At 44.5% G+C, this 13,373-nt stretch overlaps 1 protein-coding gene across 6 annotated transcripts in view; it reads left to right on the top strand.

Moving 5' to 3' along the window:
* The window catches only part of STXBP5 (syntaxin binding protein 5), a 385,959-nt gene that overhangs the window by 190,410 nt on the left and 182,176 nt on the right, over window positions 1–13,373 (top strand). For all 6 annotated transcript variants that reach the window (XM_083176191.1, XM_083176190.1, XM_083176193.1 and 3 more), the window contains exon 5: window positions 9,197–9,331. In XM_083176191.1, the coding sequence (XP_083032317.1) occupies window positions 9,197–9,331 (135 nt within the window). The remainder of the gene's footprint in view (window positions 1–9,196; window positions 9,332–13,373) is intronic.

Below are 13,373 nucleotides of genomic sequence, written 5' to 3' on the forward strand. Positions count from 1 at the left end.
TTGGATATGATTCCGATCCTACCTGCTGCAATCTTATTCCTTCATTACAAGCGCTGGTCGAAGGTACTTCGGTATCTGTTGTGGGGGACAGCACAGAAAATACACAGTGTCACTTCTAGCCTTCTCACTGATCCCCAAGAAGTCACACTCAGCGGGAGACAATTATACCTTGCAGATTCATGTCCTCACCCTTGTGTTTTAACCAGCTCACTGCTGGACAATAGGCCCTGTAATGAACCAACCCCCTCACCTAAGTATCTGTAACACCCCCCCCCCCCCCCCCGGCCTGGTTTATTGAGAAGACCTGGTTTTATCTTGTCTCCAGAGGACCTTTTCCAAAGATCTGTTCTTTGTATACCCTCAGAGTGACAACCTCCTAGCCCCCCCTGGGTCACAGTAAGTTCACAGGCAGTACAGAAGAAATACATTTATATCACACATAATAATAGGAATCATAATTTCTGCGTTTCGATCAGGTGATGAACTGTGACAGGGTTCTTAACCCTTTGAGTGCCAACGATGCTGTGACAGATCCTCAAAACATCTGCTAAAAATGCCTCACTCACAGCAACTGTTCTTTTTGGGTGCATTGTTGAACTACACTTCAATTAATCTATGTATGTGTATTGATTTATACAGGGCCGGTGCAAGAATTGTGGGCATCCTAGGCAAACAAACCCAAACTCATCCCCCCTAAAGTGAAAAAGCACCGTGCTCTGGGGGCTGGGGGGGTGCTACTCCCTGTGGCTGCCCAGTGGGGGATTACCGGCAGGGGGGGGGGGGGGGGGCGAGCAACGGAGGTGCTGCGCTCCAGGGGGGTGTGCGGGTGCATTTCAGATTGCCTGTTCCCAGGGGGGGGGGTGGGTCCAGCGCTGACAACCAAGCAGGGTGGGGGGCAGCAGGTGCCACCCACAGATTAACTTCACAGGCGAGCGGGGTACGCTCGCGGCTCCCCTGCCTGGTACTTTTCTTCTGGGAGCAGCGCTGCAGCTCACGTGACGGGTGGCTGCAGCTTACTGCCGCCCTCCAGTGGCTGGCGCCGTCAGCATATTTTTGTGCCATTTTATGCCACATTTAACAAAGATCTTAAAAAACACCAACAGGTGGTAAAAACACCTGTCGTAGTCATACAACACCCACATATCCCTGTCCCACATCAATTAACCCATTTTCCTGCATTTTTTTCACCCCAAAAATAACTTCTTTATTGGCCAAATAAGATCATTTCAAAAAAATCTAAATGCTTAATTAATCATTAAGGAGGATTGTTCCAGTGGTTCTGAAATATTTTGACCTAAAAATAGGGATTTTCTCAAAGCTTGTACCTGCACAGAGGTAGTGAAAACAAATTGGCATTAACGGTTATGGATAATTAATGTACTTTTACTTCATCTGCAATTGGATTTTGCAATAATAAAAAACTGATAACCTCTTTTTTTTTTTTAAACAGTTGCAAACAATAGTAATAGGGCAAATTAGATTACATTCTGTATTTAGATAGCTTTGCAAATCTCTTTATATTTTAAAGGCCATTAGCAAAAGCTTTTTTTTTTTTTTGTAGCTTAACACCAGACACAGGGCCTTATTCAGATCTGTGCTCAGTACAAATTTGTTCGGAAAATGAAATGGGCAAAACCATGTGCACTGCAGGTGGAGCAGATGTAACATGTATAGAGAGAGTTATGATGGGTACACACAAAAACGATTTGGGCACAATCCCATCAATCTCGATCCAATTCAGACCGATTGGATGCAGATTGGGTCAAAATCGTTTGGTTGGATCCGAATTGGATATGATTCCGATCCTACCTGCTGCAGGTAGGATCTGTATAAGATCCATTCATCTGAATACAGATGGGATCGGATTGGATCGTATGCAAATCGGATCACACAATTCGTATACAATTTGCATTCGATTTGTGTGAGTTATTTTGTTTCTGTGCAGGGTAAATACAGGCTGCATTATTTTTACACTGCATATTCGATTTCAGTTTCAGCACACCCCACCCAAATTTAACTCTCTTTGCACAGGTTACATCTGCTCCACCTGCAGTTCACATGGTTTTGCCCATTTTCCGAACAAATTTGTATTGAGCTCATATCTGAATAAGGCCCACAGGGAGTACAGTATTTTAAGCAACTATAATCTGCAAAAGCATCTCAGCCAATTAAATGTCATGTTTGGACAACAACGTACTTCAAATGGGGAATTCAGTTCAAGGCGATAACCACAAAGTGTTCTCTGTCCTCCAAACACCAACATTGGCAGTTTTTTCTGTGTACCCAATTGAGTTGCATTGGAAAATGAGAAATGTTGGGCTATCTTAATTCTTGAGGATGTGCACAGCCAAACATTTTGGCAGTACACACAACGCTGAAGGGTAGGGGGCGCTGTTTGCGACAGTTGTTAATTATCTGTTTTAATAAATTTCACATGTAGTTCCATCCTCTTTGAAGCTTGCCATCTCCAGACTGCCCATATCCCCTTCCCCCACCCCTTCCTTTGCTAATACAGAAATGATCAGCATTCTGATTCAGATCTATTTAGTGTGTGGCTGCAAGGGATTGGATGTGTGGCTACACACTATATAGATCTGCTCAATTGCAATGCTAATATTTTTTATTTTACAAGTAGCTTCATATATATAAATGTCATCATCTTCACTGTTTTTTCATCAGCAGTGGCTACAAGGTGGTTGGGGGGTCGACAGCAGCACTGTCATGGCACTCTAGGCAAAACTTCAGCTTACTGCTCCCACCACACCAATATCAATTTTTAGACCCTCAGGTGAACGTGTGGAGGTGGCATCTTAGAAGTTCAATGCCTGTCATTTGCATTAAGTTTAACAAGGATGCCCCTCTGAGTCATCCTTAATTTTGTGATAGTCAGATTTTGAGGTGCCCTGCATATTCTGGAGCCCATAGGCAGTTTCCTGAACTGCCCAATGTTAGGGGTGGTACTCCCTTTGAGTTGCCAGAGGTGTGGGACTGTGTAGGAGTCTGCCCAATACCTAAACTGTTCTTTTGTACTGGTTGCCTTTTGGAAATGGTTTGATTTGTTTTTTACCAATAGTTTTTTACTGTACAAAAAGTAATAACAATATGTTCACAAAAATGCATTTACTGTGACTAGTTTCTTCTAAAATCAACAGTGTTATTTAGCCTCAAGTTATCATTTTTTTTGTACAAAGCAAAAATAACTTTTTGCATAATGGTTATATGACACAAGTACAGAGAGAGTACGGTGTAGTTACCATTACATTTTCCACAGAAGTGCAACTGTCATAGATACTGTCTTTTCATAAATTCAATGGTAAATTGGTTTTAACCAATGGGCTTTACGAGCAAAATTTTTCTGTATAGTCTTCTTAGTATGGGGCAGAACTACTAAACTTTGTAGGCTGACAAAGTAGAAACAGATTACCTACCAAACAATCAGCTCCTATCTGTCAACTTTCAAGGGCAGCCTGTAACATGGCAGTTTGGAGGGTACCTTATCTCTCTCCATCTTGTAATTTTCCAAGGCTAAGTAAAGCTCCCCCATAGTATGAGGTTTTCCACATGGCCTTTGTTGCAATGTATACCCATGTCGCGTAAGGGCCTGTGCCATCACTTTTTACAGAAGTAAAGTAGGTTTCAAGTGTCGCTTTCCTACTTCCCAGATCAGTCGGGTAAATTCTTGTCTTTCTACGTGATTCATAGTGAAAAATGTAATTTTACAAATAGTGTTCTTAAAATTGACCCATGGCTTGATCATTGTACCGTTGGGGTTGATGTTCCATGTGCAATTTGTGAATCCCTCAAGACCTTTGGATACAATATTTATTGCAGATGTCTTTTTTTCTGACCCAAAAATTGTTAAAAGCTTTGTGTGCTGTAGAAACTATTTGCCTTGACATCAACCATTTTGTAAAAGCATAGTTTAAAACAATGCATCAGAACACATGAATCATTCCTTCAAGGCAACTCTTCAGTGTCCTTGTAATGAAAAACTTGGGGAAAAGCATAGGATGTCTTGATGTTAACATAGCTGTTTATGACACTACTGTTATCTTTTAGATATCATTTTTGCCTTATTTTCTGAAATGCTTTACAGCAATCTTTTTTGACACTGTGAGAATTTTCTGCCTTAAGGTGACTAATCCAATTTATTTGTACATGTTGTCATGCAACGTCTGCTAAATATAGTAGTTTATCTCAGTGGATTCTTCGTGTTTGTTTCAGACATATTTTTCAAGTTTTTTATTTTTTGCCCCGCATACGTACAATAAAAAACTGCTTATTGAATATACTTGTATACAGACAAACTTTACAGGAGAGTACATACAGTGAAAGTGGATGTTTTATTATTATTCCCGCTAAAACCCAGGTTCTCAGTCTCCTCACAGAATCAAGTGAAATAATTGGCTCCACCTGTGGATCTTTTAATATGTTTCAGTGAGTAATGAGTGCACCTGTGCACATGCTGGGTGACCTGGATGATGTGAACTGTGTGGGGTCCCAAGGACCATGTTTCAAACCCACTGCACTAAAACTTTGATGTCTTCTATTGGGCTGTCCTATTGGACCACCTGATAAAGAGATCCACTTCGACAGGAAACACACATGTTCAGTGAATCCTGGAATCATGGCTACTTTCAGGGATTATGCAACAAATCCCCTATAAACTGCGGCTCCTGCAGATTTATCAGGGATAATTCGATAGCCCCTAGCGAGACTATTACAGGCGATCATCGATTGCAGGTCATAGGAAATTGTCCTAAAGCAGATACAATTTGACTTCTGCATTGTAGAGTAGATCTCATGTGAAATGTACATTTCTTTACCTGTTGCCAAATATAGTTCTATATTCCTTTTATAGCAACTTTAGAATTTTCATGCTGGATTATATTAAGACTGTGTAAAAGGAAGTTTGACAGAAAAAGGGAATAAATGTAAATACTAGGTGCAAATTTGACACAAAGATAAGCCATTCTGCATTACATATAAGCATAGAACCTTACCCAGTATCTTTTTGGGTTGTGGGCATAGGCTTGCGCACATTGAGTGTTAGTGGTGCACAGGCACCCCTTAATGCTGTGCCCCCACTCTGATGAACACCGCCCTGCCGCTAGCAACCAGCAATACCTTTTACCAAAGACTTTTGCTTTTTAGAACTGTATTCCATTAAAAGAAGTGCCCATCAATCAATTATGTGTGTGTTTTGCATTGTTAATTGTACAAGACCATTGTCATATCACTACATACCTGTGTCATCCATATATGTTTAAGACTATATTTTCATGAACTGTTACAGAGAGTAATTACAAGATTAAAACTGAAATAGGCAAGAGATTATGGTCTGGCTGAGAGACATTCTATATTGTAGCGAGTGCCAATAGATGATGGTAGAGGTGACTGATTGGCGGTGGGTACTTGTTTCCTAGCAGGGCGCCCACGATTTTTATTCGTGGGCATCGTTAGTAAAAAAAAATCGCGTCGGTCGCGTCGCGTGCTGACAAAAAATCGCATGCGGTGCGACCGACGCGATTACCGCGATTTTACATAGGGAACAATGTTAAATGGCCCACAGACCCCAAATACCCACTCTGAAGTGTGAAATGCCCACCCCCCCAATTGTTAACGCCACCCCACGATCAACGTCAACCTGAAGCGTGCCCACGAGGGGCAGCGGTACGCGTCCTCCGACCTTTTCATACCCCTACTATCCACTAGGGCGTGGAGTGAGAATAGAATAGTGTGGCGAGCGCAGCGAGCCACCGAGCCCGAAGCGTGGCGAGCGCACGCGGACACCTGTGAAGCCCGCAAGGGGATGTGGATACCTGTGAAGGTATCCGCGTCCTCTCGCGGGGCTCGCTGCGCTCGCCACGCTTCGGGCTCGGTGGCTCGCTGCGCTCGCCACACTATTCTATTCTCACTCCACGCCCTAGTGGATAGTAGGGGTATGAAAAGGTCGGAGGACGCGTACCGCCGCCCCTCGCGGGCTCGCCACGCTTCGGGTTGACGTTGATCGTGGAGTGGCGTTAACAATTGGGGGGGGGGGGGGGGCATTTAACATTGTTCCCTATGTGAAATCGGGTCAATTGGGACATTTAACATTGTTCCCTATGTGAAATCGGGTCAATTGGGACATTTAACATTGTTCCCTATGTAAAATCGCGGTAATCGCGTCGGTCGCATCGCATGTCATTATAATGTACATGCGATGCCCGCGATGGGCGCCCTGATAGGAAACAAGTACCTGGCGGTGTAAGACACACTCAATGGGCGGTCTAAGACATTCATAATAGGTGGTACACCCCCTAATAAAATGTGCTGCGCACGCCTATGGTTGTGGGAGGAAACCAGAGTACTAAGAGTAAACCCACGCAAGAACAGCGAGAATATACAGACACGGCACAGTTAGGGCCATGGTGGGAATCAAACCTATGACCTCAGTGCTGTGAAGCAGCAGCATTAATACTAACCACTACACCATCCATACTGCAATTTTATTCCCCACATTGAAAGGACTGGAATTAAAATTGTGCAATATGAGTTAGAATGAGAGTTCCCAAGCCCATCTCAGGAGTTTAGAAACAGAGCTGGGTGGTAGGTTTGGACATCTACTTCTATGTAAGCACTAGTCGTTTTAAAGCATTAAAGTCTGTTTTGTGGACATAACAGCTTTGTTAATGTTGTAAAAATGTAATATTTCATATATTGTGACTATGGTAATATTTAGAGGGTTGCGTAAATTAGCTTTTGTAGAGGGCAGGCAATATGCCCTATATTTACTAACGCTTCTAAAAATGAAGAGGAGGTGTTGCCCATAGCAACCAATCAGATTCCGTCTTTTTCTAGGATGCAATAGAGAAATGAGAGACAGAATCTGGTTGCCATGGGCAACATCTCCTCTTTTCATTTTTAGAAGATTTAGTAATGGTCTAAAATGTAATCAAAGACATTTCAAATTTAAATTCTCATGTACTGTTACTTATGTTACTTACGTTGTACATTTGTTAACAGCATCCCTAAAACAGGTGTTCTTTAATGTGCTGTACTATTCTACTTAACACAATGATTATATATTTTGTGTTTAGGGATCATGGCAACTTGGGTCCCAGAATCTGTGGGTTGCTTTTTTTTTTAGTCTCCTCAATGTCAGTTCTGCAATGCATTATTTACAGGGGTGTGGTATATGATATCGACATTCAAATTGTCAACGGGGTTCCAATGTTGACAGTTGTCTTGGTGACATTCACAATATTGACCCTGACATAATTCCCGCATCATCATGTTATTACCAGCAGATGAGCGATGATAGCGGCCTGCTATGTAAAGTTGTGCACCCCCCGTGAAAATCGCGTGGACTGGTAAAAATCGCTCAGTGTGTATGCACTGAGCGATTTTCAGCCCAGAAATTTTCCCCATCATCGCTGTGCATACACGCTGGGTAAAAATGCCCTGTATGTAAGGACCTTTACAGGGGCAAACACAGGATTTCTGGAAGAGGGTTTCCAAATGTCTGAATTTGAAGCAACAGGGGGGTATTCAATCCCGGGTTGTGACTGTCGGTACGTTACCCTGGCCCGTTTTTGTTTTGCTTGACCGCAAATTGCCAAACGGGATTCAATGTCCCATCTGACGATCGGCTAAAGAGGGGCGTGTCCGCGTAAACGGCCCTGGATTGTTGAGATCCGGCCATGATCGTGACAAATATTTCACGGCCTTTCCTTGTCAAAATGAGGCCGACAGCTTTTAAAGTAATTTTGTTGATCTGCTTCGTCAATGCTGTCGGTGAAGACAGCATTGAATAGGCGCACGCCGCTATTTCTCCCATCGGAAATAGCGGCAGGGATTGAATACCCCCCATAGTCACCATCCGATAAGGCTGCATAACTTACATGTAACAAGCTATAGTGTGCCCCTCACAAAGTACAGTTTATGTAATACAGTAATTTAGACACATGCAGGCCCAATGCTCACGGTGGTAAGCCACTGGTATAGCATTCAGGGGTAGATTTATTAAGCTTGCGGAAGTGATAAGTGTCTGGTTTTTATCACCGGCCAATCAGCTTCTACTTGTCATTTTTCAAACCAAGCCTGTAACTTCACAGGTAGGAGCTAATTGGCCGGTGATAAAAACCAGACACTTTATCACTTCACAAGCTAAATAAATCTGCCCCTCAGAGAGAGAGCGAGACACACACAGGTTGGAAAATATGGTGCCCTGAGCATGTGCAGCAGCTCCATTGCACCCTTTATACTGCTGTATCCACTGTCCAGGCTGTGGGGAAGGGGCTTCCAGGTAATTAGACACCCCCGCATTTGCCTATGTTCTAGCCTTAACTGCAGACTAAATCTAACTGATACATTCATGTTGAACTGGGTCACATTTTCTCGGGTGTTGAGATCTTGCATGTCGACTCTATTAACAAAGTTGTTAACATTCAGAAACATTCTGATTTAAAGTGGCCAACATTGTAAAAATTGACAACATGACAATATTGCTTTTTCAGAATCTGAATTTGTTTGGTGTCATGGAGCGGCATTCTGATACTGGATTTGGCATACCTCCCAACTTTCTTCTTGCCGGATTCGGGCCGCTGGTGATACGCGCAGAAGGCGCGACGGAAATTTCGAAGGCGTGACCTAATTTAGGGGGCGTGGCCTATACGCGTGGCTCTCGGAGAGGCCACGCCCCCATTTTGCCGCTATGGGGGCATGACCCAGAGGCTGTATGAGCCTCTAGCCATGCCCCCAGGCCCTTGGCAGTGGGAATAGACGCTGTGTGCATGCGCACAGCGTTTATTCCCCGCTGCTTAGCATCCGACAGGGGGGAATCCCAACAGCCCCCCCTCACCGCGGGACACTGCCGCCCGCGGGTGGGACAGCGGGACAGGCCCTGATAATCGGGACTGTCCTGCTAAAATAGGGACTGTTGGGAGGTATGGATTTGGACTACTGATAAACTGAAAAATGTGATCTCCACTATATTACAGCATCATCTGTTTGCACAGTCTGTTTTGCATCAGTTCTCATAACTGATAGGTGGACAATTTTGAAATGAACAGTAACCATGTCATATACAGTTTACAGTATGTTGCAATGTTACCACTTCTCTATTTATGGCCTATGCATAGCTATTGCATACATTTATGATGAGCCTTTTTTATTAATGTATTTTTGCGTATTTTTCTTTTCTTTTACCTAGGATAACGTTTTGCCACCTGCCTTTCCAGAGCAAATGGCTCTACGTGGGGACAGAAAGAGGAAATATTCACATTGTCAACGTGGAGTCGTTCTCGCTCTCAGGATACGTCATCATGTGGAATAAAGCCATTGAACTGTGAGTGTTACGTCGCCAATGACAGTAATGAGAATATTTGTGCCAGTGCTGCATGACGATGCCCTGAGCAGGCCTCTCGAAAAGAGGGCACAGAGCCAAGTTAAAGATGCATAAATTTCTTCTAATTGGCTGCAGAGAATCTGATGCCTCACTAGATTATCAGTTTATATACGTCAGTTCTTGCTCTGAGAGCTAATTACTTTTTGGAGGCCTGAATGCTGGCAGACGAGAAATCCAAGCAGATAAAATCACTTGGATCATTTATGGGGCATGACACGGTTCCCAAGCTGAGCTTGTACTCCATGTCCTTATTCTCTATTTTATTTTTTAAGCTTTTGACAGCTGCATGATTTTATTAAAACTACTCTTGGGTATAATCCCAGAATTTACATGGTCTCCTGTTTTAGAGAACTAATAATAGAGCAGGATGTGTGTGTCATACAGCAGAGAAGTTACTGTACTTTCCAGTGAAGGCTTATAATAAGCTTCTCCATGTGAAGGGTGCACAGTAGCATGGACTTGTGTCATTATACATTGGTAACACCAGCCACTGCTTCTTTCCAATTTTACTGATCAGCATTGAAATGGTGTTAAAGTATTTTATGTCTTTTAAACAGCTTTTAAATAAAACACCATTGGCACTTGGTAACACAAATGGGAACAGTTATGTATACCAGGGTTGCCTAATTTTGAAAAATCATTTCAGGGAGAAATATTAAAACTAAGGGGCGGGCCTTGCATTGCTAGGGGGCGGGCCTTGCATCGATAAGGGGCGGGCCTTGCATCACCAGGGGTCCCTACAGTATTTTGATGAGCATGCAGCCAGGTTGGTAGTGGGGACACTGACAGTGCTGGGAGACCAGGCAGAGGGAAGTCAGGGAAGGAGTAGTGGGGGCAGTGCTGGGAGCAGGGCCGGATTTGTCACTAGGCCCGTGAGGCACGGGCCTAGGGGCGGCACCTTTCAAGGGCGGCAGCTGGCAGGCATGTCCGTCACTCAGTTTGTTTTACAGAGCGGCCGCTCGCCGCCACTCCTCAGTGCAGGGAGGTGCTCTCTAGCCTCCCTGCATCCCCACAGCTGTGCCTGTGCGCTCAGCGCTGTTGGCGGCTGCCACTGTACCTTTAGCAGCGCTTGCAGCCTGAAGTCCCGTCCGTCCCTCCCTCCCTCCTTCCGAGCAGAGAATACAGGCAATATGCCTGCCCTGCTCGCACACTGACAGCATCCAGCGCCCGTCCACACAAGCTGTCTAACACTACCCTGCAGTGCTCTCAGGTTACGGAGCCCTCCGTCCTCTCATGCTGCTGCTACACGGAGCTAAAGGAATGTCTCTGAAGCACTTTAACTGTTTGCATCCCTGCTATGAAACAGTAAGTGCTAATAAATTGCCATATTAAGTGTGTGCACCCAAGTGTGTACCAATCATTGTGTTTACTGTGATATATATATATATATATATATATATATATATATATGTGGGTGCACATATACATACATATGGGTGGGGGGGGGGGGCGCGCGCAAAAATTGTGCCTAGGGGTGGCCTGACCCCTAAATTCGCCCCTGGCTGGGAGAACAGGCAGAGGGCAAGGAATGAATAGTGTAGTGGGGGCAGTGCTGGGAGAACAGGCAGAGGGGAATCAGGGGAGAGCAAGGAATGAATAGTGTAGTGGGGACAGTGCTGGGACACCAGGCAGAGTTGAGTCAGGGGGAGGGCAAGGAATGAATAGTGTAGTGGGGACAGTGCTGGGACACCAGGCAGAGGGGAGTCAGGGGGAGGGCAAGGAATGAATAGTGTAGTGGGGACAGTGCTGGGACACCAGGCAGAGGGGAGTCAGGGGGAGGGCAAGGAATGAATAGTGTAGTGGGGACAGTGCTGGGACACCAGGCAGAGGGGAGTCAGGGGGAGGGCAAGGAATGAATAGTGTAGTGGGGACAGTGCTGGGACACCAGACAGAGGGGAGTCAGGGGGAGGGCAAGGAATGAATAGTGTAGTGGGGACAGTGCTGGGACACCAGGCAGAGCGGAGTCAGGGGGAGGGCAAGGAATGAATAGTGTAGTGGGGACAGTGCTGGGACACCAGGCAGAGGCATGGGCTGGCTAGAAACTTTCAGCGCACACACACACCCCCACATCCCAGTGCAGCAAGGATTTTAAAAAAGCTATCTATATCTATAATAAGTTATTTGTAAAATCAATGTCCAAGGATGTTCACCCTTTCCATTGCACCGCCGGTAGACGCCCTCTGACTCTCCCCTTCTACCCTGTTATAGCTGCGGGGGTCCATAAAGCACAGCAATCACAGGTTCCTCTGTCTCCTCGGCGCAATATGCACCAGTCAGCCCCAGGACAGTGACACCGCACCTGCCCGAGTGGAATGCGGTACACTGCTGCCACTGCCTGAGAGGAGAGTCTGGGGAGAGAGGCCGAGCAAGTAAGTCAGTAGTCGCGGGGACAGTGTCGGGAGAGCAGTGAATACACTTACCCAGCCGCCCCTTACACACGCTGTTCTTCGGAACTTCTTCCTCTTTACTCAGTTGCCGAAGCAGTGTAATCGCGTCGGCGGCATCTAGCGCATGCGCAGTTAATAGCGTGCAAGCGAGGCGGCGGCTGCGGGGGAAAGGGGCCCTCTTCCGGGAGCCCGTGATATGTCCCAAGAATCCGGGAGTCTCACGGACATTCCGGGAGAGTCGGCAACCCTGATGTATACATGTATACAGAGTCTAGACCAGTGATAGCTAACCTTGACACTCCAGCTGTTGTTGATCTACACATCCCAGCATGCCCTGCATCCGTTTTAGCATGTCCAAATAGAAAACCTGAAGCAGGGCATGCTGGGATGTGTAGTTCAACAACAGCTGAAGTGTCCAAGTTAGCCATCAATGGTCTAGAACACTGTGTGACGCCATAATTGTGGCCCTATTGTATCAGTGCAGCTAGAAGTTCTATAGACTCATATTTAAGATTTTCTCAAGAGTTTATTCAATTTTAATTTTGTCTCTTTTAAAAAAAAAGATAGATAATAAGATGTCCTTTTTTTGTGCAATATCAATGTAATGAAAGAACAGAAGGCCTCCTACACGCTCACACAGCGTAATCATATGATTTATGTAAAATTATCTTAATAATATTCTTAACAGAGAAACTATGGGGGGGGGGGGGGGGATTTGTTTTTTTGTGGGTGCCCAGTGACTGATTCAGTTGTCGCGCCCAATAGTTTAAACTGGTGGAGCTGCTTTATTCAGCTGTACCTCTGTGTGGTGTGCGTGAAAAAGGACATTACATTGTGTACAAAACTTCTTTATAATGGACAAGTTACTGGTCCAGCCCTTGCAGGATAGCTCTTTCAGGTTTCTTTTTGTTAGGTCCACAGTTATCAGCTATAAAAAGAGTGCAGTTTCTTGAACAAGGAAAAGATTCTGTCTGTGGCTGCGGCATATGTTGTGTGTGTGAGTTTAAGACGATACAGGACCTCATTCAGAGTGTAACGCAATGCCAATGTTCACCAAGTTGAGCTAAATCTTGCTATTGAGCAAAAAAATCTAAAATCTTGCGGCACATAAGGTTACATAGTGTGTGTGCGCAAACGTGCAGTTGCAATTGGAAACAAAAGTATCTGAAATGTCATGGAACAATTCAGGGCGCTCCTAGGCAATGAATATTAACCCCTTCCTGACAGAGCCAGTTTTTGCGTTCCTGACAGAGCCCTTTTTTTCAAATCTGACATGTCTCACTTAAGTGGGGATAACTTTTTTTTGCTTTTACTTATCCCAGTGGTTTTGAGATTGTTTTTTCGTGACACATTGTACTTCAAATTAGTGGTAAATTTGGGTCGATACAGTCTGTGTTTTTTTGTGAAAAATACCAAAATATCGTGAAAAAATGGAAAATTTAGCGATTTGCAAAATGTTAAATTTTCTGCTTGTGAGACAAATAATCTTACCACTCAAAATAGTGAATAACTAACATAGACCATATGTCTACTTTATTTTGACATCATTATTTCAACTTCCTTTTAATTTTTTGGGACACTAGGAGGCTTACAAT

This window comes from Crinia signifera, chromosome 3 (assembly GCF_055691185.1).
Source record: "Crinia signifera chromosome 3, ASM5569118v1, whole genome shotgun sequence".
In the NCBI taxonomy this organism is placed as follows: Eukaryota; Metazoa; Chordata; class Amphibia; order Anura; family Myobatrachidae; genus Crinia; species Crinia signifera.